Here is a 25,361-nt window from a genome sequence, read left to right on the forward strand (position 1 = left end):
GGTTATTTTAAGAATTTGCCACAATATGTTCATGTTAATAATAATATAGTCGCTACACTAAAAGCTTGTTCAATCTCTCTAAAATCGGATTTAAGCCTTCCTGAGGAACCAAATCTCTTGAAAAATTTGCCGTAGGAGAAAGGGAAGTACAGAGGAAGGACAGAGTTATCATTGCTTTGTTAACCGTTTGTAACCGCACTGTTGCAACCAAGTAAGAAGATCAGATAATTCTGGTTTATTTATGAAGTAACCTAGAGTATGTGTACGACGTATAAAATTATTAAGCAGATGAAATTTTTGTCACGATTCAAACAGAATGGCGCAAAATTATTACACAATTCTCTGAAGCACCAAAATATTAAGGCAGCTCGCTTACATTCAAAACTCTGAGGTTTTTTTAGATTACAAAAGTAACTATTAACTATACCTAATATCGCATAATAAAGATGTTTATTACTACTCACAAATTTGTTTACATACGATATCATTTATCTTCTTTTTTAGCTAGAGATGACATTCAATATAAATAAAAATGGTCAATTTTAATACGACACTGGTATTATTTTGTCATTAACTTTTTCTTTTTATATAACTAATTAAATTTTAATATTGTACAGATTCACCCCACTTCACCAAGCGGCTCAGCAAGGACACACTTTAGTCATACAGTTGCTGCTAAAGAACAACGCTGATCCGAATGCATTATCTGCGGTGAGTCACACATGCACTGATCTCACTGTACGTGCTAACTATTTCTCATAACTATCAAAACATTAGTATTATAGTTGGTAGGTAGACTCTTACAATAATGTAGAAACATCGTAGAAATTACAATTGTTGGTTATTGTCGTCATCATTATTTCAGCCGCAGGACCTCCACAACTGGATATACGCCTCATTCAAAGTTTTCCAATACGATTAATTGAAAGCTGCCTGTATCCACTTGGTTGATGGACGTCCGAAGCTGCATTTGCTGGTCCGTGATCTCCATACCAACCATCCCAACGGCCATCTGTTCTGCGTGCTATGGCCTACCCATTGTAACTTCAACTTCCTGATCCGCTGTCCTATGTCGTTTGCGTTTCTCCGTCAACGAATCTACTCATGAAAGGTTGACTATACTGCTACCGAAATCGCCGTGCCGTGCCTTAGGTACGCGCGCGGTGAGGCGAAGGGAGCATTGGTCGCTCTGGTCCTATAATTCGCTGCTTACGCTTACGTCAGCGCTCACGCTCATTCCTCTCCCCTCGCTCTCCCCATTTTCCTAAGGCTCGGTACAATAGTTTCTGTAACACTATGATAATAGGTATCCTCTTTGCATCACGTGTCATGTTTATGTAGCGGCCTGAGCCGATCGAAGCCTGAGAGATCCTGAACGAGGCTTTGAGCTTAGGTACTACTTCGAACCGGGCAACTGGGCTGAATGCCAATGGACAAAAAGCATTCATCCACGCCATAAAATGTTATGTTAAATTTTAAATTCTCAAAGTCGAGATAGAAATGCCTTATTCCTTATAAAATGTATCACTTACTACACGATTGTCATGTATCTTAACTTTTTGTAATAAAAAGTAAATTATTCATTCACTGCCTCGATACGATACTACGCTCTTTTACTGTTTTCATAGGTTACGTAGTCGCATATTTTTGATTTGACGTGGCAATGTGCCTACTGTCATGTCAACTTGCCAAAGGGTACTTAACACTTAGGACAGATGGCAGCTGAAATCTTAAAGTTTTATAGTGAAAAGAATTGACCAGCAAGCTCAGGGTATGTTTGACGTCCTCCAACAAAGAAGTTGTCTAGCCAGAGAACGTTCTACTCTTGATATGATGACGATAATAATATACATTGAATATACTATGTGTCATTTATAAGTTTAATCAATGCTTACAATAACGATACAAAACGACGTGTTTAATGCGGGTAGATGGGTGAAGGTTGTTGTACATTACATTCCGCGAGTATTGTTAGAATCCTATTTTGATATCATCAAACAAAAATTATAAGATTATAAGTAAACACATGTTTAATATCATTTGGTAGATGCGCTGTAGAATAACGAGGCAGATCTTCGTCTATTAACAGATAACAGAATTACAAATAATAATATATTAGACTAAAATTATAATGATTGAGGAGGGAAAGAACAAAACATGATAAGTCCATGATGTCTAACGTTTTATAAACTGTCAAAAACCGGCGACTACTTTGTGTTATTAAAAAAATATAGTTCTAATGAATAGATAACTGTAAAAGCTTTTAAAGTGTGTTTCAAAATAGTTTTTCTATTATTTGAAAACATCATGCTCTGTAAGAAAAGGACCAATATTTAGCCACTTCCGCACATGTAGTGGTAGTCGTGCAATAAAGTGCACCGCCTTCCGCAATTGACTTCCGCGAGGTAACGCCTGATTCCATTAAATATCATGCTCTGGTCAGATGTGATAGAAATATCATCATCTGTACCAAACTATTTGCAAATATCTTTTTGATTGATTGCTTTGTTTTGAAAAATACCAGGTACCAGATACGTATGAAAGTTATCATGTTTTGTTTATAAATATTTTTAAATATGAAAATATCATATTGCGTCAAACTTTCAATTACAGAAGTTATTTATTATAGGAATAAGCACAATTTGAACCACACAAACCTTATAGGTAACGTAGTTTTTGGTATTCCGTTGAATGTCACTGCTATTGTTTATTTACAAAACGTTAAAATCTTACTCTTCAATAATATTCTTATATTCGTGGGAAAATAATTATTATTATTACTTTGTTAAAAGAACGGACAAACTGCATGCGCAATTGCCGACCGCCTCGGTTACATCAGCGCTGTGGAGGCACTGCGTCCTGTTACTGAAAACACACTCAGCCAAGCCGTTGGCGACGCCGGTAAGTACCAAAGGTTGCATATTACTATTAGCCATGAATATTTAGCTCTGGCAAGTCGCCGAGACAGAAGGCCAGATGAAATAACTTGAGTGTGCGAAGACGTTCCCGAAGTTTTGGCAACAGGCGTTAAAAAGTGGGGTTTTATCTGATAAGCGATAGATATGACCCTTTCATTGCACCAGTAGCGTAAGTAAGTAGTATGTAATAAAACAATACAAAAAAAATAAATTTTTAAGGGTCAATAAAAAAGTATCATACTACAAAATTGCTTTAGAGAATTTCTTGATAGTACTTTGGAACACATGGCAACATTGTACTTGTTAATCAATGTTTACCATCATTTTATTATTTTGAGATATATTGACTTTTGACTCTTATTATCTTAGTTAAGTGACTAATAAACAGTACAACAATTTCCTTGTTATAATCTTGTAATTGCAATTAATCGAGCCGTGGTGCCCACGGGAAACTGAATGCTAAATACGTGAATATATAAACATGATAAGGAAAAAAATAACCAACTATTTACTTAGGTGTCTCTATCATGTTGAATTGAAGTATTCGGATTGTATAGCGCTAGCAATTCCCAAGTCAACAAGTCAAACGTGTCCGTCGCCCGCGCGCAAACTTTGATCTAAATCCGATACCGCTAACTAAATTTAATGATATGGTAGCAATCGCGCGTAAATCGACAACTGGACTTGGGCCAACACCATAAGCAAAGTTTAATATAACGCGAAACAGCGTGGTACATCACACGCTACTCACTGGAACTAACGTATAAATAATGATATGACTCTTAGTACTCCTAATATTTTTGTAAATCGTTACATACGGTATTTTATAAACCATATTAGCGTGATTTTCATTTATCGAGGAAGACCATTAGATACCCTATTTTTTTAGAACAGGAGTGGAGGAGCCCCCGAGGTGTGTCAAACGCCCCATTGTCACTGGATACAGTGTTGAAACCTAAGTATTGACCAATGATACGAGCTTGTTTTGCACAAAATAATTAGCCGTAAAGAAAGCGAAAAATAATTTCATCAAAAAGCAAATAAACTTTACTTAGTCTAGCCATAAATACTGTTATTTCAAATTAGGCAAAATATTAGTTTTGAATAAGGAATTTGTATATGAATGTTTATTGTGCTTTTTTTATATTTTCGCGCCAATATATTGCAAAATATTTTGATATTCAAATAGAGTAGAATGATAGGTAGAATGAAACCTCCTCTGTTTGTGACTGAAAAAGATCTAGCCGTCCACGTAGTGTTCCTACGAAAAAGGCGATAGCTGTAAGTAAAAGAATTCAAAAAATCACGAACGAAAGAAACAAACGATTTTATCTCAGGAGTTGAAGATAGCCTCTGGAACCATGTTGCATATTTTAAAAAATTGTTTAGGACTTGTAGTCTAAATGACACGTACTGATTATTGCTTAACTGATAATTTAAAAAAGTATAGGGTAATAAAATCAAAACAGCTATTTAAACGGTACGCAAAGGGAAATCATAGAAAAAATTAGTTTACGGATCAGAAATTTTTTACAATTGAGCAATACTTTAACAAAAAAAATTACTATATCTATGTTGAAAACTCTAAAGAACTCGACGCTGGTTCATAAAGCTCGACCGACCCAATTTTGGTTAGAAACGAACGTTCTTTACTTCATCGAGCTGAAAACTGGCCGTCATCTAGTCTTAATTTTATTCTACTAGATTATGATTTATGATCAGTTTTAGAGAGTAACGCTTGCTCTAAACGCCATAATAATTTAGAGGCCCTAAAAAAAGCAATATGATTGGCATTGAATAATTTTCCATAAAAAGAGTGCGTGCGGCTATTGATAACTGGGCTCAAGTGGGCTCGTTTAAAGGACTGTATTGCAGCCAAAGAACACCACTTCTAATAAACTTTGTATATTTTAATGGTTTATATTAATGTATTAAACTAACAAACTGTAATAGTATTAAATGTTACGTACAATAAAAAAGTGTCTTTTGTAACAATTAAAATAAGATATTTATGGCAAAAGTAAGTAAACATTATACAGTGTGTTTATAAAAAAAATTGTGTTGATTCAACGGATCGAATCAGAGGAGTGGCGATCATACAAATTGTACATGTCATATAATTACTGACATTGAATCGGAAAGGCTTGTGATGTCGCTCGTGTTAACGAGGTTGACGCTCAAATGTTTCTCTGAGATACAAAAGAAATAATAAAAAAGTGTTTAATTTTGACATATAGGAAAAAGGCCTTATATTGAAAATTTCATTTGGTACACAGTTTCTGCGTATCTTAAAATAATACGAACTTAACACTCGGCCAACGTTTATTTTCCGAATGACTACGCGAAACGAGCGCTACTGAAACTAGTCCAGCGTCCGGCGGCCAATATCTTTCGTCGTATATTTACATTACAAATGAGAGTAACTCGTTCAGTACCGGCATGGAATATGAAGGTACTTTGGTCTGTCGCTTTAACTAGGTCTATGTATGTTTTACTAGAGGTTATGCTTTTGTAACCATGTAATCTAGTTTTTTATTTGCAATAATTTGTTAATTGCAGGCCAAAGTTACCAGAGATCTGATCTTTGGCTTATTACAGAAAACACTTTAGAGAAAAAAATTACTTGTGGTCGAGTGTGACGATAATATCTGCTTATGCGAGTAAGACAACAAACGGCACTTACCGGTGAGCAGATTAAGTATATCCATTCCCTAACGCATATTTTATATGTTATAAATATTTTTAGATAAATATGCATCCGGTCTTAATCTCTAATGAGATAGAATAGAAGTAACTCGTAAAACAAATAATGAAAAGTAAATGGTAAACAATCGGAATTATGAAATTGTTTTTAATAGTATATAGAAAGAAGTATAAACGAAATATAAATTTTAGGTGATTTTATTTTAACGACATTCCACTAAGATTAAATTCTTTAATAAAAATCAGAATGTCTTATGTAACTGTATGTTGTAAAGAACTCTGATGTAATATAACGTAATGTTCAGGGATATCAATTGTTTTGTATGTAAAAAAGCTCCGTAAAAAATTAATCATATAATAATTTAACATAATCAGTCCTATGACTCATTCGTTTCACTGACCCTGTGACATAACACCAAGGACATTCAGGTAATATTAGTTGAATGCAATTGCACGGGCATTGTAAGCAAATCAATTCCAGACGTCCGCGACTAGACCATAGGGAATGCAAAACTAGTCATACATATTTAGCTCGCGTCACAAACAATGAAACGTTCGATGCGTTATAAATGAACATACAAATTGCAGTTTTATATTCATCCTACTGGATAGGGTGACCATGTTTTATTTTAGGCAAAGAAATTGTAGTATAGTATTTAATTTGATTTTAACATTTCTTGCATGTAAGGAAAAATTAAAATGTCAAGTCATTTTCGAAATATTAAGTGTTAGATTTTGGAAATGTTCAAAATGTGGCATTGTCCTGTATCTATCTCAAACTATACCTAAGCAGTCTTCGGTGTAGGTGACTATTCTTAATGCATTTTTTTTTAATTTTAAAAATGAAAGAAATTTAAAAGTAGGTGCGACATGAATTGATTGAAGCACACTATCACGCTTTCAATCCAGCCTGGGGTAAATAAACCGGCACATGAGACGATTTTCAATAACATCTTTACTCGTTTTGAAAAATTAAACTTATTCGATCGGAAACATTCAAATTCAAAAACTTTCTGTGCGAATATAGATTTTAAAGAAGATATGAGTGATTTTTGTTGACCTGCGCTGGATCCTTTTAAATCAGACCAGACAAATAATCTGAGTATGGGTTTCTTGATTTGGTGGTAATATTAAAAATCATCATTTCAGTCAAATGACGTCCACTGTTGGATTTAGGATTTCCAATTAAACAGAGAGCGACCTGCATCCATCGTTTTCCGAAGACCTTGACGATAACTCAAGAATCGAGCATGAAGACTCAAAATTATTAAGTATTTAGAGGAACCCTCGGCTACACATTGACCGTTGCTAAGGTAGAGGAACTACAACTATAAAGTTTTCAACGTCCACTACAAACCATGCACCAACTGATTACATCTTAAGATTTTTAGTAAAGAAATCGATGAAATTCCATAACACGGCAATAGTTCATATGTAACGATGGCTTATATTTCGATTAAAGTAAGGCACATTAGTGTTTTTTGTTCAATATTTTTATAATAAAATTCAAATTTATATGTTAAGAATAAAATATTAAGTTTAGTTAGCATAGTGACAGCTGTTTCTAAACATTAAACTTGTGTTCATCATCATTTCATCCGTATGTGTTTTAGGCGGCCTATGGTCAGCAGTGGATAGAGCCTTATAGATTTACAATAACTGGCTGTAAGCATCTGCTTCCAGTATCTTAAACTTGTATCACTTACATACATAGAAATGAAGTTTACAAATATACGTTATTACTAAAGTTCTTTCAAATTGTTATTTATCTTCTTGTTTACGGGGAAATGCCACTATTTTTTACCGAAGTAGGTATTTATTCATTGTTCATGTTACACTGTCATGTAGATTGATGTGCGCAAATATATTAGCTACACTTAAAGACAATGAATGTATTTTTTTGCTAATAGAATAATTTACATTGTTGTATATTACAATAATTAGTGCACAACGTGGTACTATACAATTTGTCTTCGTAAATGTTTTGTTTCGCAAGAATGTTAATTTGTACATCATATCCACGTGTCCCACAACGTTTTCAATTTGTAACCAACAGCGCATCGTAGTTATTAAGCATGACGCTCGTATGCTCCTCGGATCGGATCGGTATTATCTAATCTATGCACAATTTGTGTCATAAGTCACTGGGCTATGCCCGCGGTGCGAGCGCTCTGTTTTTTTTTAAATTTCAACATTCAAAAAACTCTTGTTCTTGTGTATCTGTCGTAATTCAGTTTAAGCGGTAAGTTGAACGGTTGCATGCCTCGTAAAGTAATGACACGCCTACACGCGCGCTTTTGCAATGAAATTGTATCCCATGCAAGTTTATTCATCTCATTGGTGTCAAATGGAATAATTTAATAATAATTTATAACTCTATTAAAAAGTTAACAACGTCTAAAACTTTTTATTCTTTATTTTTCTTCAAATTAATAGCCATCAAACATGAAGCCAAAAAAATAATTGAAATACATAGATGACGTATTTTTTGATAAATGTATGCTATTATAATACATTTTTAAAAAGGTATGTATATATTACAACTTTCAAAACTCGATCTTTTTTAAATTCAAATGGAGTATTATATTAATAACAAAAGTTTCAAAAGTCGAAGAATGTTCCTCCACCAAGAGAAGTAGTCTAAACTTGCATCGAAGAAAATTTCCCACAAGGCCGAAAGTTTCTTACAAGCTTTGCCAATATTTAGGTACATCTAACTACGACGTTGTGTAATATAAATGAGTTATATTTCGCAAAAATAAATTTTTATTTTACAAAAGAGATATTTAATAGACGTAAAAATTATTTATTATTAATACGAATAAACATCGTATTTTATAATTAATAATTTGATGTATTTGTTGGGCATTATTTATTCGTATAATTCTTTCGTTAATATCGTCGGAAGATGTTTGATGCAAGGCACTTCCTATCGATCCTGTTAGAAATCTATAGGACTATCCTCTGTCCAGCATTAGACGTCCCACAGCTAAACTGATGATGATGATGGTGGTGGTTTATTATGCCATTCTTGCCTCGGTCCATGAGAATACCGTAGTTTCACTGAATTCCGATTGGACTTCTATTATCAAGTTAACTAAAAATTTTATTTGTATTTTTGGAGGACGAAAGTTTGTATATTTTACTTGTGTTAGATCTATTTTGATCTTTAAGACTTAGATCAGGTTGCTACCGCGACATCTGCTGTCAAAGTTGCTAGGCTTTTTTTGACTGACGAGGAATGCATGTTCATATAACATGTACGAATATATATATACATAATCAAAAAAATGTATAAAGCTGTACCATTTTATTCCTATGATAACAAACTCGGAAAGGTTTTTTTTTTATTTAAAAACTCTAAATAGTATCATATGGTAATAAATCTGATCCGACCACGTTTACCTGAAATAATTTTTTTGTTAATGTGCAATATGTAATAAAAATGACTTACTTCACCAATTTATACATGTATTTTATTTACATCATTCGCTTTTTCTGTTTGGTATACTACATCCTGTTTTAGTTTGTATTTTGTACACATAATTACTTGACACATAAAACAAAAGATATGTATGTAATAAAAATGGCCAAATATTATGTTTATAACCGAAGTTCGGCACGATTCACTAAAGAAAATATAAAAATCAACGTTTTTAGCAGCAATATATATTTTTTAACTTATCTAGACTTTCGCCTTTGATATTAATGTAATGACATTATATATGTTACTAGTATACCAAAAGGCCACGAGCAAGGTGTGTATAGTTGACAACCTTTTAATGACGAAATGCCAAAATATGTCGCCATGTAATCGCGACGTCGCCGTCCGAACTACCTAACGATTTGTACCTGACGACATAGGCCTCGGCTCTTGGCGATTTGCCACTGTCTGAAGAGCTGTGAAAATCGCGTGTGGAAAATAATTTTCATTACTCTTATTACTGAAGTTCTGATGTTAATTATTTTACCTTGTTGAGCTCATTCCTTATAAAGTCCAACAACGGCGAGCATATACGTGCGTAGTTGATCAAGAATTGCATTGTCTCGTTGCTAGTAATTAGGTCGTCGGTATTAATTTCTCATCAACTTCATAATTTCTCAGAGCTTCATTGTAGTTTTGTTCAATGTGTGTATGAGGGGTTAGGTGAATGTTATTTTACTTTTAATTGTTGGAAATTTATTTAACTTTACATCTCTTACTTTTTCTGTTAGTTTCCTTCGACTGCTGTCCTTGTGGCTACTGACTACATCAATTAGCTGTCTCCGTAAATATACATTGCAGCGCTGGTTGATTATTCCAGCTCCTTCGATATCTGGTCTGACCACACTTAGATACTCTGGAGTCTCATTATGTTTATATTTAAAATAGCCAAAAAGTCGCGATAGCAAGGAAGCAGTAAATAGATACTGAGTGCTATTTTAAGTTCTTTTATCAAGACGTTTGATTGCGGGCTACATCACGTTTCAAAGCCTTCGATTTTTTGTCCCACAGCGATCTTGCCTGCCACCTTTTCGACTTAACGAATTAATAATTTCAAATGTAAAACAAATAGTCTTTGTCGTATTACATCTACAATAAAAAGTTCTTCTTACACGAATAGTAAATTGTTTAGCATGTAATAAGTACAGTTCTCGAAAAATATCTCATGTTAGCGTTTCTTTCTTAGTTGAAAACGCATAACGTTTCTCACGATGCATCTTGGCTGACATCCTATGATCCGGTTACTACAAACCGTCCTATTTTAGCAGTACCCCCATTACTACTTCACACCGGTCGGTTAAGTTTCCTTAATGGCTTTCTAACCTTTAACGGTAGCTTGATGTTCTGTCGTTACTTATCGTACGGCGTATAACGCATTTACAGTAAAGCAGAAAGCGATGGCAACATTTGGGTCGAGCTATAAACAGGTTATATTAAACGAAATGGCTCACTAGATACTTGTATTTGATATGTGTATATATAATCATGTTGTTGGTTTATTCGTTCATTCATATTTCTATCCACTCTGAATCAACAATAATGATCAATAATATACTTAAAAAGCTCAATTTTATAGATACTAATATCAAGTTGTTGTTGTTGTTGAGGTGGTTTATAATGACGACTGACAACTTTAAGCTACTGGATTCCAAATGCGCCATGATCCGAGAAAAGCCTACAAGGGAGTCAGACGGTTTGTTTTTGTGACCCTTTTCTCGCACGTACTGTTTTAAACTTAGCTTTGAACCTGCCTTTTCAGGCACAGAGAACATATTTGTCAATAAATGAATTACTAATATTAATAAATTTTACTGTTAAATTTTTTTTCACGTGTTTATCGACCAAACATTAAAATAATCCTTCTAGTACAGTGTTTATTTATACTTACCGAAACTCTATATTTAAACGACGCATAAGCTGGATATAATATTACGTTATGTTTGCGGCACCGCAGTCCAGTGTCGGGTTCAATTATTTCAAAGAACGTATTCAATAATCGAATGCAAAAGTTCCTTGAATTAAATTTCACAACAATGGCTCACATGGAATATTTTGCGATCGTGTGAGTATTAATAACTGCTTGCAAGGTGGTATCGCGCACAGGCGGTGACGTCATCGGAACTGAATTTAGCGGATAGCTTCGAACCCGTAATTTTGCGTTGTTTATATACTTCTCTTTAATCCATAGACGTACTGTAAATATAGAATCGACCGTGCCATATGATACTCATAATTCTCATATATTTGCTATTTATCATACAATAATAACGTTGCGCGGTGTGTACTGTCAAATTATAAGAAAGTGTCACGCAACACGACAACCTTCTAACGATAGAGAATATTTCATGATTTGCTTACTAAAGTTCTTAAAAAGAAAAATAATGGCTTATAAACTCCATAATTAAGACCCGTAACAATAAGATCATTAAAATAAATAATTTATAGTTTATTTGTATCAGATTAATATATATTAAACAAGTATAAGTGAAAATTATGGATGGATATTGTTTATCTTTGTTATTGAAATATATCGTTGTAAACACGATGAAGGCCATGAGCCATGTATAGTAAGAAAAAGTATTAGATTAAATTGTGTAGTTGAAGAGTTCAAGCCTCGAAAAGGGGGCTCTGAGAGTTACTAAACTCTACGGTCAAGTTTTTTGCATGCAAACGCACGTGAGGCGGCGCGTCAACGATATAGCGGGCGAACAGTCGCCGCGCGACCTCCCGACGCTTATCACGGTCCAAACCTCACCGTGGACGATACAATACACGACAAACAGACACCCTGTTGGATTGCAGCAACAATTGTGCTCTACCGTGCGTGTATACGGTCAATTCGACCATGTAAAAGTGCTTCCGATCGCTTCATTCGCAAGTGACATAACAGTGAAGTTCTGAAAACTGAGAGTGTTCCACTGACCGCACTTTCGTACCGGTAAGCACGACGCCTTTTTTAAACTTACTTTATATTCATCATTTCTTCGTAAAGGAGCATATTCACTTCTGATTACGTCTGTGGCGGAATGCCAAAATTTACTTTAACTTCGCATTCGAGAATTTTATGTTTTCTCAGAAATCGTTTCGTATTAAGGATGATTTACAGAAATCTATAATAAGAAATATTATATAATTCATTGACTTTATTGTAGTTTTAAATTGGCATCGAACAGTAATTTGTTGCTTGTAATTTGTGTAAAATTAAACAACCTTGAAGCGGTGCGAGAAGAGACACTCGGGTACCTTTTTATAAAGGGTTAATAAACCATTCACTTGTAATCAGGTTAATAAATAATATGCTATGTACTATATTATATTAATTATTAAAAATATGCGCTTATAATCCCGTACATCTTTACATGTAGAAAAATCGTAATAATTAATTATTTTTATAAGTATAAATATAAATATATCAATTATTATTATTAATATATTTAATTAGGTTCAAGTTGAAATTCATAACATAGAACTGGAAAATCCAAGTATTCTTTGATTGTGGACAAAAACTATGCCTTACAGTCTCAAAGTACAAAGCATTGTTATTACTGTTGTAACAACTCAATGACATATGTCTACTATGATTCACGAAATATGAAATAGTTGTTTGGTTAACGATAGTGTATGAAAGCTTTTTTTTTATATATAATCTGTGAGAATCAGCTAAACATGACTTTACCTAAAATTTAAATAGAATTAATCCAAATATGTATAACGTATAGTACATGTTTTGAATTTGATAACGATGACACATCGCTTCGCTATTGTTTTTTACAAAAGGCATCATAACAGTCATCATTTTGACGTAAGATATACAAAAACTGCGACCTTCAGTATTAAGCTCCCCAGACGCTTTGTTTTGCACTAGACGTTACTACTTTTTTAAAATATATAAAAAAGCCATAGAAATATCAAATAAAACCAATAAAAATAATTTTAAATTTTTTGAAAATAATTAACAGACAAAATTCATCAGATTGTTTAAATTTATATTGTTTTTAACACCAGGAAAATTACATAGTATTTACCGTCTTAATTATTTATAGAGAACACTACCTTATACGTTATAATAATAATAAATTTTATTTCAAACCCATTGTCAGTCAATAGAATATAGTATAGTACAGTAAGCATTGCAACTAATTTTAAAAATTACTCAATTAATTGAAACTTGGAATACGTTATACGATTTATGAATAGACTCTCAGAGTCTTAGACGTTTAGTATGGTAATCGACAATAAAAACTAGAATGGAAAGTATTTCTAAGAATTTTATAATAAATTACTGCTTCCTATCACTGAATTATATAAGTGTATTATGTATATCACTTTAATATTAATAATTTAGCCAACGATTACGCAATCTTTTTTAAATATAATATATACATATATATGTATATATATATATATGTATATATGTATGTATATATATATATGTATATATATTTATATATATATATATATGCATACAAATGGCTCTACGATTATATAAATGAAAAATTTAAGTTTAATATACTTCTCCATTTCGAACCTACATAATCACGAATATAATAATAAGTACATAAATATGAGTATGGTGAAATCCATCGTGACGATGATTTTGATGGAGTGATGTAATGGTTGACCTCACTATCTCTCTGTGCTCGTGTGGGTGTAGGTAGGCATGTGTTATCTCGTGATACTGGAACCTGTTCCGTTGCCCCGTAGGCCGCGTTTGAATCGGTTAGCGGTTCTGTATCCGTACGGCCGAGAATAGATCATGTGTTTTAATACTAAATCGTTATCGATGCAGCTAGTCTACGATTGACATACGTAAGGTCGGTTGGTCGATGTAATGTATTTAATTGGTTAAGAAAACTTCTTTTTAAAGTATATATTGGTTATTACTTTAACTAAGTTTTTACCTTACATATACGTATATTTATATCTTCACTGTATGTAGAGAATGCATCCTAAAATTGGAGATGCTTTATAATGATGTACAGAAATGGATAATGTTCAAAAAGCTTCTGTTGCTAGATTTAAAAGAAAAGGTTAAATAACGAATGTGTATTAAGGTATTATATTTACTACACTGTAAATGACTTCGGAATTATGTGTGGAACCTTGGGAATTATGTGTTTGCCTCTAATATGTAATATCATATTATTCTACAAGAATGAAATAAATTCCGGATGAGTGCCTTTGGCCTGTTCTTCAACAAATTTTAACCTATGAATGGATTAAGATACATAGTTTCGATATTAACGAATACTATTTTTAAGAATGGTAGGTTTTTTACTGTATCGAAATAAATAAAACGGTTTGTTGTAACCCCGATGTGATACATTAATAGTAAATAAAAGAGTAGTACGCAGTTAAAAAGTCATAGTTCGTATCGTAAAATTTATGACAGTTTTAAGTGCACTCGAAGTTTGTAGACGAAAATAGCGTAATCCCTGCTCTAAGCAGCTTGAAAGCGGACGTGCAAAATGTTTCTGTTCCTATGTCTATATGCATCGCTATAGTATGTAACAAAGAAAACAATCATAAAAACTTCTTCGTAAAAGCCCTTCAACGCCATTCAACATTGACATCACGGTATGGACTTTAACCCATTTGTACTATTTCTTCACGGATTAGCGTTGTTTCCTACTGGAATTTATAGATTCACTGAATACAGAGTGATGAAGTTTAAACCTCTTTACAATTAGAGCTGCTGTTAGTCTCGGCTCTGCTATTACATGATTCGCTCAGAATTAGAATCCCTCACACAGGGATTCTAATTCTTCCAAAAACTCCCTATAGGACTGTGCAGTGTAACACTGGAGACTGGTACTGAAGTGGAGCTCTATACCCGTCTAAGATTGCGATTTGAGGGTACCCATCGCCCCCGAAACATCTCGATCAGCTGTTATATTTGAATGAATCATTTGTTCTTATATGTATGATACATATGAAGACAACGATAGCTACGATCAGTTTGTAGACGCTTGATATGATACCTAGTATTTTAAATAAAAAAAACATTTATTATACCAACAAATTATGACGATAAATATAAATAAAAACTAAGATAATAAATGTGCGACCGCTGGGATTGTTTATCATCATCTCAGGTTTAAAGCGTTCACTGCTAGAAATAGGCCCGCCCCTAAGATTTCTAATACGACTGGTTGGAAGTGGCCTGCTTCAAGCTACTTCCGACAACCTTAAGCAAGCCCACCGTAAGACGTCCTATCGACAAGGTGAACACACGGCCGCTGGGCTTACGTCTATGGAAATCTGTCTTACATTTGATCACCGTCTATAAATTTGTTAATCACAACCTAGCATAACTAAAGTGTTGGTACAGTTTGAACCATTTGGAAGAAGATAATATACACATTTTTAAGTTTTTTATTCCTAGGTTTTTTAAGACATATGCACACAAAAATGTTGAAAGTATCTCTAAAAACCTTGTGCAGTATTTATAAATAAAACATAACTTTTCTTTTACAAATCGTTATAAGCGGTGCAGTGTAACTACACACCGAGATATCAGCCACCTAATCGGATTAGGAAACCTTATCATGTCGTTGTACTCTCAAGGCTTTACCGAGACGTTAAATCCTAACCTATTGCCACTAATTTAGTAAGCTTTGTAAACAGAAAATTTACAACTACACAATATGTCAAGTTCTAACAAATCCGTATTAACAGTAATGTATTTAATTATATTATTGGTACATATTAAAAGTGATTTTTAAATCTTTTTATATTAAGGCTTTACTCGCAGACGAATGTTGATTCTTTTTTATATGTTCTACATACTTCTTAGATACTGTTTGATTACATACCTTTTATCATCATCATTTCACCAGTGGGACGCTCACTGTTGAACATAGATAGGACTAGTTGGAAGCGGCCTGCATTCAGCGTGTTCCCCACCTTACCGTAAAGATCAAAACTCAACTGTGCTTATATTTCCTTTAAGTCTATCTGTATTCAGAAACATTTACATTCATGTCTTGTATTGAAGAGTATAGTTTTTTTCGTACATAAAGGTCGCATTTCGGATTAGAAAAATCTTTTTAACGTTTAATTATTAGTAGTTTAATTATTCAAGTTTAAATATTACTAATATAACCAGAAGAATTAGACTTTAATACGGTTATATTCTTTTCTTAAAATAAATTAAAACTTCGATCGTGTATTTGTACATACATTTTAGAGAAAGTAAGAACACTAAAAACCACAGAGTATTTAACTTCAGTTATGCACAAAAGCACAAGCGGCTTTAGAAACGGACAGTTCACATGCGGCTACCTATGTCATGGTGTTATTGGATTATGATAACATGTGCCCCGTGTATTCAGTTTCATGTATTATTTATGAAATAGATTTGATGTTTTAATGAAGATTATAACTTAAAGATGTACAGAAAGATACTTCTGGTTTTTATATGTACGTTTTTATTTAATAATGCAAATTATTCCTTGTTTATGTATATGAACATTTATTATTGTCGATTAACTGGATGACATGTAAATTACGTATAAGAAAAATAGCTGACAAATAGTTAAATTAACTTCTTTCTCTTAAATCGACAGCTAAAGTTATCTTAGTAATTTAATTGAGAAGTTGGTCAATTATAATCCTGACCATGAGGTTATTTGTGAACGTATTCACGGGTTAATATTTGTTTCCTGTAATAACTGGCTATGACTCACAAGAAACATTAAACGAATTGTAGTTTCCTCTATAAAAGAAAAAGACGCATTTTTAGATATACACGTTAATTATTTATTGGTAATTTGAAAACGCTTATTGTTAGAATATTATCATTACGTTAGTTATTATTCCTAAAACCACAAAATTTTTGGATACCCTATCCAAAAATTAATGGGTACCATACATTACAGCAAATGAGCTATACATTCACCTCGTCAAAACTTTTACATCTATGACAAAGTACACTGCAGATTTGAAATGTTCCTTATGACATGTGCATATCTATATAATCTAATCACTACAAATTCTCAAATGTTATTAGATATATTTAAATTGTAGTTTCGTTTATCCATTTATCTCTACAATAATATGAATATTTTTCAAGTGAAGCGTAATTTTCTATTCAAATAAAAAATTACGCTTTTTGAAACTGACCTTGTCGCTTCAATGAACGATAAAATAATAAGAAACCACTAATTGTAATAATTAGTGGTTTCTTATTATATACTCACTTTTTCGTCCTTTCCGTTACAAATATAATAAATAAAAATGGCGAGGTTGAATCATTTCTTTTTAATAACCCTTGTTAGAGTCGGATAGTGTATTTAAGACAATCAAGACCAATTTTTAATCGTATTAAACTGCGATATTGCTGAAAATTGAATCATTGAACTAAACAGGTTGCAGGTTATAAATAGAAGTACCCACCAAACGTTTAAATATATCGCGTATCTGTATGCATAAAAGCAGTTATATTTTCGCTTTTTTAAAATTAACATGTCATCTGTCCTGGTTATTTTAAAGTTATATAAAGTATAATATTCCGTCTATAAATATATAATTACTGCATATATAACTGGTGCAAGAAGACAAGATGCAGGCTGCTTCCTACTAATAATTTGAAAACGCTTATTGTTAAAATATTATCATTGCGTTAGCTATTATTCCTAAAACCACAAATTTTTGGATACCCTATCCAAAAACCAATGGGTACCATACATTACAGCAAATGACACCTTCACATACATTCACCTCGTCAAAACTTTTACATCTATGACAAAGTACACTGCAGATTTGAAATGTTCCTTATGACATGTGCATATCTATATAATCTAATTTATACAAATTCTCAAATGTTATTTGATATATTTAAATTGAAGTTTCGTTTACTCGTTTATCTCTACAATAATATGAATAATTTTCAACTGACCTTGTCGCTTCAATGAACGATAAAATAATAAGAAACCACTAATTGTAATAATTAGTGGTTTCTTATTATATACTCACTTTTTCGTCCTTTCCGTTACAAATATAATAAATAAAAATGGCGAGGTTGAATCATTTCTTTTTAATAACCCTTGTTAGAGTCGGATAGTGTATTTAAGACAATCAAGACCAATTTTTAATCGTATTAAACTGCGATATTGCTGAAAATTGAATCATTGAACTAAACAGGTTGCAGGTTATAAATAGAAGTACCCACCAAACGTTTAAATATATCGCGTATCTGTATGCATAAAAGCAGTTATATTTTCGCTTTTTTAAAATTAACATGTCATCTGTCCTGGTTATTTTAAAGTTATATAAAGTATAATATTCCGTCTATAAATATATAATTACTGCATATATAACTGGTGCAAGAAGACAAGATGCAGGCTGCTTCCTACTAATAATTTGAAAACGCTTATTGTTAAAATATTATCATTGCGTTAGCTATTATTCCTAAAACCACAAATTTTTGGATACCCTATCCAAAAACCAATGGGTACCATACATTACAGCAAATGACACCTTCACATACATTCACCTCGTCAAAACTTTTACATCTATGACAAAGTACACTGCAGATTTGAAATGTTCCTTATGACATGTGCATATCTATATAATCTAATTTATACAAATTCTCAAATGTTATTTGATATATTTAAATTGAAGTTTCGTTTACTCGTTTATCTCTACAATAATATGAATAATTTTCAACTGACCTTGTCGCTTCAATGAACGATAAAATAATAAGAAACCACTAATTGTAATAATTAGTGGTTTCTTATTATATACTCACTTTTTCGTCCTTTCCGTTACAAATATAATAAATAAAAATGGCGAGATTGAATCATTTTTTTAATAACCCTTGTTACAGTCGGATAGTGTATTTAAGACAATCAAGACCAATATTTAATCGTATTAAACTGCGATATTGCTGAAAATTGAATCATTGAACTAAACAGGCTGCAGGTTATAAATGAAATACCCACCAAACGTTTAAATATATCGCTTATCTGTATGCATAAAAGCAGTTATATTTTCGCTTTTTTAAATTAACATGTTAGCTGTCCTGGTTATTTTAAAGTTATATAAAGTATAATATTCCATCTATAAATATATAATTACTGCATATATAACTGCTGCAAGAAGACAAGATGCAGGCTGCTTCCTACTAGTCCTATTGGAAATTTATGGGTAAACCTTATGTCCAGTAGTGGACGCTTTACGGCTGAAATGATGAACAGAATACAAATAAATGTTATATTTTATGTAACATAATTAACAATTAAGGTTTAATATCGATCTAGTTCCTTTTTCCAAAAAAGATATTAGCTATCTTAAGCCCTGCGCGGGACAAAAATCGTCATCTCAATTGAAACCGTTTCGGTTTACCGCACGCTTATGGCGTCGACTCGGAGCCGACCTTCGACATTACGTAACCTCGTTTGCATATTCCGGTCGAGGAATCATCTGTCAATTCGATTATATGCTTGTTATTAAGCGAACCGGTTTGCACTGGACTAAGTTACTGCGTCTTATTTATAATAAACATTTACTACACTTGAGAATCTTAAAAAATAGTATTTTATTGCTAACTACACCGTGGTCATTCGTATTTCTTTGAAAAACTGCGCTGCACTGCAAATATTACAAATGATTAAAGCCACAAATTTTATAATAGCTTAATTATTTATAATTACAAACATATCTTCTTTACTCATTATTCTAAAAAAATATGTACTCTTAGAGACTCATTGTTAAATATTTTTGTAATCTTATAAAAACAAAATGATAAATACTCTACGTATCTATATGTAAAGTTGATATAAGGATTTGTTATTGTTTATTTCTTTTATTATATCTCTATTTGTTATTTATTTATTTCATCAAATTTTATTATTTTATCTCCGCGCCATACGGTTGATTATAGATATTTCACCGGATTAAGAGGTCACCGATATCTGAGGTCGCTTGAGTGTACGCTCGGAGCGACCCGCCTTATGTCGAGTCCTCGGCTTGTACTGTCACTCAATACGCGTTTAATGTTTCGATTTAAAGCTGCACAGAAAGATCAAACCTCTGCTTAATGCTACAATCTTATTGAAAAATGTGCGCATTCATCTTTCAACAATATTCAGTTTATCACATTTGATACAAGCAAAAATGTTATTGAGGAATTTCATATGCTTAGAAGAAATTTTCGAGCAATGGGTCTCACTAGATTTGCATGATGAATATGGTACGTACATTCTCCGACAAGCTTTGTATTTCCACATTAATAATATCAAGCTAATATGTAAATCCACAGTCACAATAAAGTGTTCCTTGTTGTGTTGTTTATATTAATGCGTGTAATTTTAATTATATGTTTCGTATTTCAATTAAAATAAATGTAATCTGTTCAACTACATCGCGGACTCCTATTTCAATACTCTGTGGCTTTAGATGAACTCTTGGACATTTGCCAATCTATGTTGTTACTAATTCTGCCAATTTTCATTGAATAAATTAACGCGCTTTAATGTTTACTTTGTTACATCTGGTGATGGCTGGACTGTGTTAACAAATGACATTCTCTTTGATAATTAAAATTAAACGTCAGTTTCACAGATATCAGTTACATTAAAGTTATTTATAACACTTGTTACGTATTAAATGTTAGATAATAAATTTCAAGTAGGTCCAGCTTCGGGCCCTGATGAAACGTCAATTATACGTCGATTCTTATATGTAATCATATTTTCTTTCATATGTTTTGCGTACTATGTATGAGAACCATAGCGTTATTTATAAATATTAATAGCCGTTTAAATATGCAAAGATAGTAAAAAACAATATTTTCTTCTTTTTTTTTATTTAAAGCCTGTAAGTTATTTATCAGAACAGATTATAAATTTGAATAATGTCACAAGTAATCACACGCCCACTTCGTTTTATTTAACAACTATCACCAGTATTCTGATATAATTACGGCAAAACATGGCGATGTCATGCGTTCCATTTCAGAGACCCGTTACACTAGTGATGTCAATATTTTATCGATATTTTCAATAAATCTCTTTTTTTAATTCAATGTAATATTGCCTAACATAAAATATCTCAATAGGTTTAGACTATCGCTAAAAACAATTTTTACCATGTAGGATGATTGGTAAAATCATAAAGTAGTGAACGTTTAGCTCATTTGAAATCTGTTAATGTACAGTACAGTACACTTTTATAAAAAATTAATAGTTTCAGATATCATAAATAACGTTTTAATACTATAGTAAAAATAGAAAGTATTACTACATCTTAAATTATATAAATTATTTGTTTACAAAATATCTTGCAGAGTTCGTACTACTAGAAATTATTGGCCATAAATAAAAAAAAAGTTACACATGTCAAAGGGATCACATTATTCGGGGAGATTGAAAATAGGTGGAAAGTGTAAATCTTTTTGCTGACAAATGAAGTTTATATTTTGGTCAATAACTGGCTTTAAACTGGTGTTCAAAGCTGGTAGACTTTCAACCAATCAACCTGTGTAGATAAATAGTATTTTAAAGACTGTCTGAAAGAAATCGCCGTTAGCAATAAGAAAGCCCTTTCTATCATTTACCTGTCTCATAAATCTTTCTTTTTAAGGTCCTTGTTGTACTATGAAGATTAAATAAGATAAATGTGTTAATTCGAATATATCCTTTATTACAATATTTATCTAAGGGAGCGCTACGCTTTATTAAAATTGTGCCATGGTGACAGTCTTTGAAAAAGTTACTATTTACTAGTTTCTTGAATGCACTTTAAAATGTTAACAGTAAAATATGTTATAAAGCTTAATCATTATATTTAATACACATTCAAAATATTACATTATTATAAAATAACAATTCACGATATGTCATTCTATCGATGTTTTCGAAATAGTCCATCGCATCACTTGAAACGGGAAATCACACGCTAGTGTTTGTGCCATTGAATTGAATCACGGAAGCCGCGCAAAGACACAATAAATCATATCCGAGGTAAATTGACCGTGCTTCGTTTCGCGCTTGGAATAGCAACTAAAACTAAGCTCCGACTATGCCCAAATTAATCACTTATCCTTTTTAATGTATAGTTTGTAAAGTTGGTTTAATTTTTAGTGAAGGTTTTGACAATTTGTCATTAATTAAATCTTATTCACGTAACAAAACGTACCTTTTTCGTCTTGCATTTAGGTTGTTTTCGTCTATAGCATGTAATAACGGCAATTTTTTTAAAAATAACCTTTAATGACCCCATTTAAGGTAACATTTTTCCGTTTAAAAAATATTAGTGATATAAACAGAGAAAACAAGTTATTGAATGTAATAAACTTTTCTTAATGTAAATAGTTCTCCTAATGTCTTTGAATTTTTTCAGTTTTGAACCTAATTTAAGAAATTTACCATAAAACAGAGGGTGCTTCTCTATATAATTGTAATTTTTAACATGTAAAAATTTTAGTTAATCATTCCTTTTTACTTTTGTGTAGATAGTAATGATTTATTAAAGATCAATCCCAGATCCTCTACTGTCAGTCCACAAGGTGTCTTTCCTAGCCACCTATGACTCCAGCGGCCCTTCAATTTGGTGCACAAACATAATTTCTTTGCATTCCTTGGATTAACCGTGCGGGTGCCGGGTCCACCACGTTGCAGAGAAAGGTGCCGAATACTGTGCTAAGAGCCGACGACCTGCGCTGTACGTTTAAGGAGGTGTCCCACAATGCATTGGCGTTCACCATCACCCACCAGACTCCTAACTGACCAAACTTTATTTGAGCACTCGTTCGCACTTGACAGTCATAAAATTTTAATTAAGCAGGTTATATAGAGATTACTATATCTCTCGCTTCCACTGCAGGTAGTGTGATCACGTAAAAAATTATACTTTGTTTTGAAGTCGTTCTTTTTGACTAAGTACTTGTACATCATAGATGTGTTAGTGGTGTGCCGAGGCCCCAAGTGCGTTATAATGTAAGAGTCCAAGCCGAAGTTCGAAATAAAGCTCTTGAACCTAGCACTGTACCTTCAAATCGACGTAAACTGTAATTGACAATGAGGCAAACAGGGACAATTCGCCACAATACACAAGATAGTAATTCGCTAATCTAGTTTTGCTTCTAAATTGCCGCAAGTTACTAAGGACGATCTTATTAACACACCGCTATACGGCAGATATTTCTCTGTAATCTTAACGCCTTAGAACAAACTTAATTCAACCGCTATCTTGATATTCCCTTTCCTTGTTTTATCAATATTTATAGAAATTGCGTATTGCCGTAATGCGTATAATAAAATATTGTTCCGTATATAAACACTAACAACTGTTTAGTAATACCGTCTAAAAGTAAAACTGTATATATTATTACATTACGAATTAGAAATACGTTTTTAGAAATATCGAAAGTAGATGGAAGTATTTGAGGGGAAGAATAAAAGAAATGTTTGTTAAAATTGATTCGTTCTTGGGTTATTATCTATATGTTATATTCGTTTTACAGGGTGAATTTAGTGCTCAATCATTGGCAGTTCACCATAGCGGCAACCGATAATAATATGGAAGTAGAATTATGCCCTTATGTAATATTTCGCTACGTTTACAGTTTTTTACGTTACCAGAAGTATTTTTATTTTATGATATAATCCAGAAATTTCTAGTTATCTTGTATTTACTGTCACTGTCAGGTTCTTTTCAATATATTAATAATATGCTTAGGCTTTCTTTCTATGTTTTTTTATTCTATTACGTTTGATAATTCAATCAGAATTTATAAAGAAATGAAAGCAGGACCACACGTCTGCAGTGTGTAAATGACAGATACAGGCTGACATTTTACCCTCGTATAAACGCATCTCGCTCGTTATTAATAATTGAATTAATAAGTGTATTTTCGCTACTAACTATCATAATAAATATAGTTCGATCAAAGTGTAATTTAGTATACAATATGGGTAAAATAACGTATTTTTTTTCGTTTATTATGACATTTCCCGCCACACTAAATAGCTCATATAAGAGTAGTTATTTTTTCCAATGTTTTATTTTAATAGCCATTGTATTGCGTAGTTGGAGATTACGTCGCTAATTGGTTATCGACAGCAATCCCTATTATGGTCATGACAGAACTAGAAAGATCATTTAAAGTCAATTAGACGAGTTCTGTAAAATTTATTAAACATTGTTCGTCACTAAACCTCTGGCATAATTATAGCAGTATCAAAATTCTATCGTTTCATTAATATTTCTTTTCTCATTGCTGTAATCACTGCAGTTTAGTATTAATAGATGTGCCGTGTTTAGTGTAAAATTTTCACGCGCAAATGGTTACGATGTTTGCGTTAAATTAAGACTTCAATTCCGCCTTTCTGCTAACAGTTATTACTCATCGCGAATAAGGTCTGATAGTATCCTGTAACATGCTGTTTGTTATCACTTACGTATGCCGTGTGTACACAGCCGCATGTGGCGTGTACACGTTAATGCGGTCTCAAAATATTTAGACACCTCAAATGTTTATCATCTTTTGCTTCCTGATTTTATGATGAAAGGTAACTAAACAATTTAGAAACTGTGACCAACTATCATGCAAATTTATATTTTTTATTCACACAATGGGAAGAGATATTGTGTGCTGTCATAATATCGAGATAGTTGGTCTGCAATTATTAGATCAACAGACTTACACCTAATTTTCGGGATAATCCGATATAACAAATAAAAATATTAAGCAGATATCTTTATCAAAATTATCGTGACCTCAAACCTAAATCATTGAATCCTTTTACAGTAGTAAGATAATTTAAATGTCAACCACTTTGTTCCTACATTTTTATGTTCGAAGGGTATCAAAAGATAGGTTAGGCTAGGTTTGTATTATTGAATGTATTTATATTTTCTTAATTTTCTTACACTATTCTAAGCGTGTATCTACTTAAGAAATTTCTTTATAAGACTATCTTATACTCGGTGATATTAATATGTAATCTCCCGTAGTACAGTGACAAATATAAGCGATTAAGGTGGGGTATTAAGGAGATAAACAAATTAAAAGATAGTATGTAAAAGATTTATAAAGTCTAGGATTGTATGTTATAAAAGAATATATTTCTTTATATTTTTTCACTACACTCACGTGGTAAAGTCATATTTATCATCGAACAATTTATTAACCTGATTATGAGTTCCAGGTAAGCAAGATATTTTTAGAGAAAATTGTCTTCACACAAGTACATAGTAAATAAGGATTAATTACTATAATATTTTTTGATCTTAAAAAGCCTTTAGAAACG

At 32.4% G+C, this 25,361-nt stretch overlaps 1 protein-coding gene across 1 annotated transcript in view; it reads left to right on the top strand.

The window, feature by feature from the left end:
- The window catches only part of LOC137925180 (ankyrin-3-like), a 180,396-nt gene that overhangs the window by 116,116 nt on the left and 38,919 nt on the right, over positions 1 to 25,361 (top strand). The window contains exons 16-17 of the mRNA XM_068768576.1: positions 618 to 711; positions 2,793 to 2,901. Of these exons, the coding sequence (XP_068624677.1) occupies positions 618 to 711; positions 2,793 to 2,901 (203 nt within the window). The remainder of the gene's footprint in view (positions 1 to 617; positions 712 to 2,792; positions 2,902 to 25,361) is intronic.

Source organism: Battus philenor, unplaced genomic scaffold (genome assembly GCF_028537555.1).
Source record: "Battus philenor isolate CCGP_79_NKW_IND1 unplaced genomic scaffold, ilBatPhil1.0.hap1 SCAF_26, whole genome shotgun sequence".
NCBI classification, from domain to species: Eukaryota; Metazoa; Arthropoda; class Insecta; order Lepidoptera; family Papilionidae; genus Battus; species Battus philenor.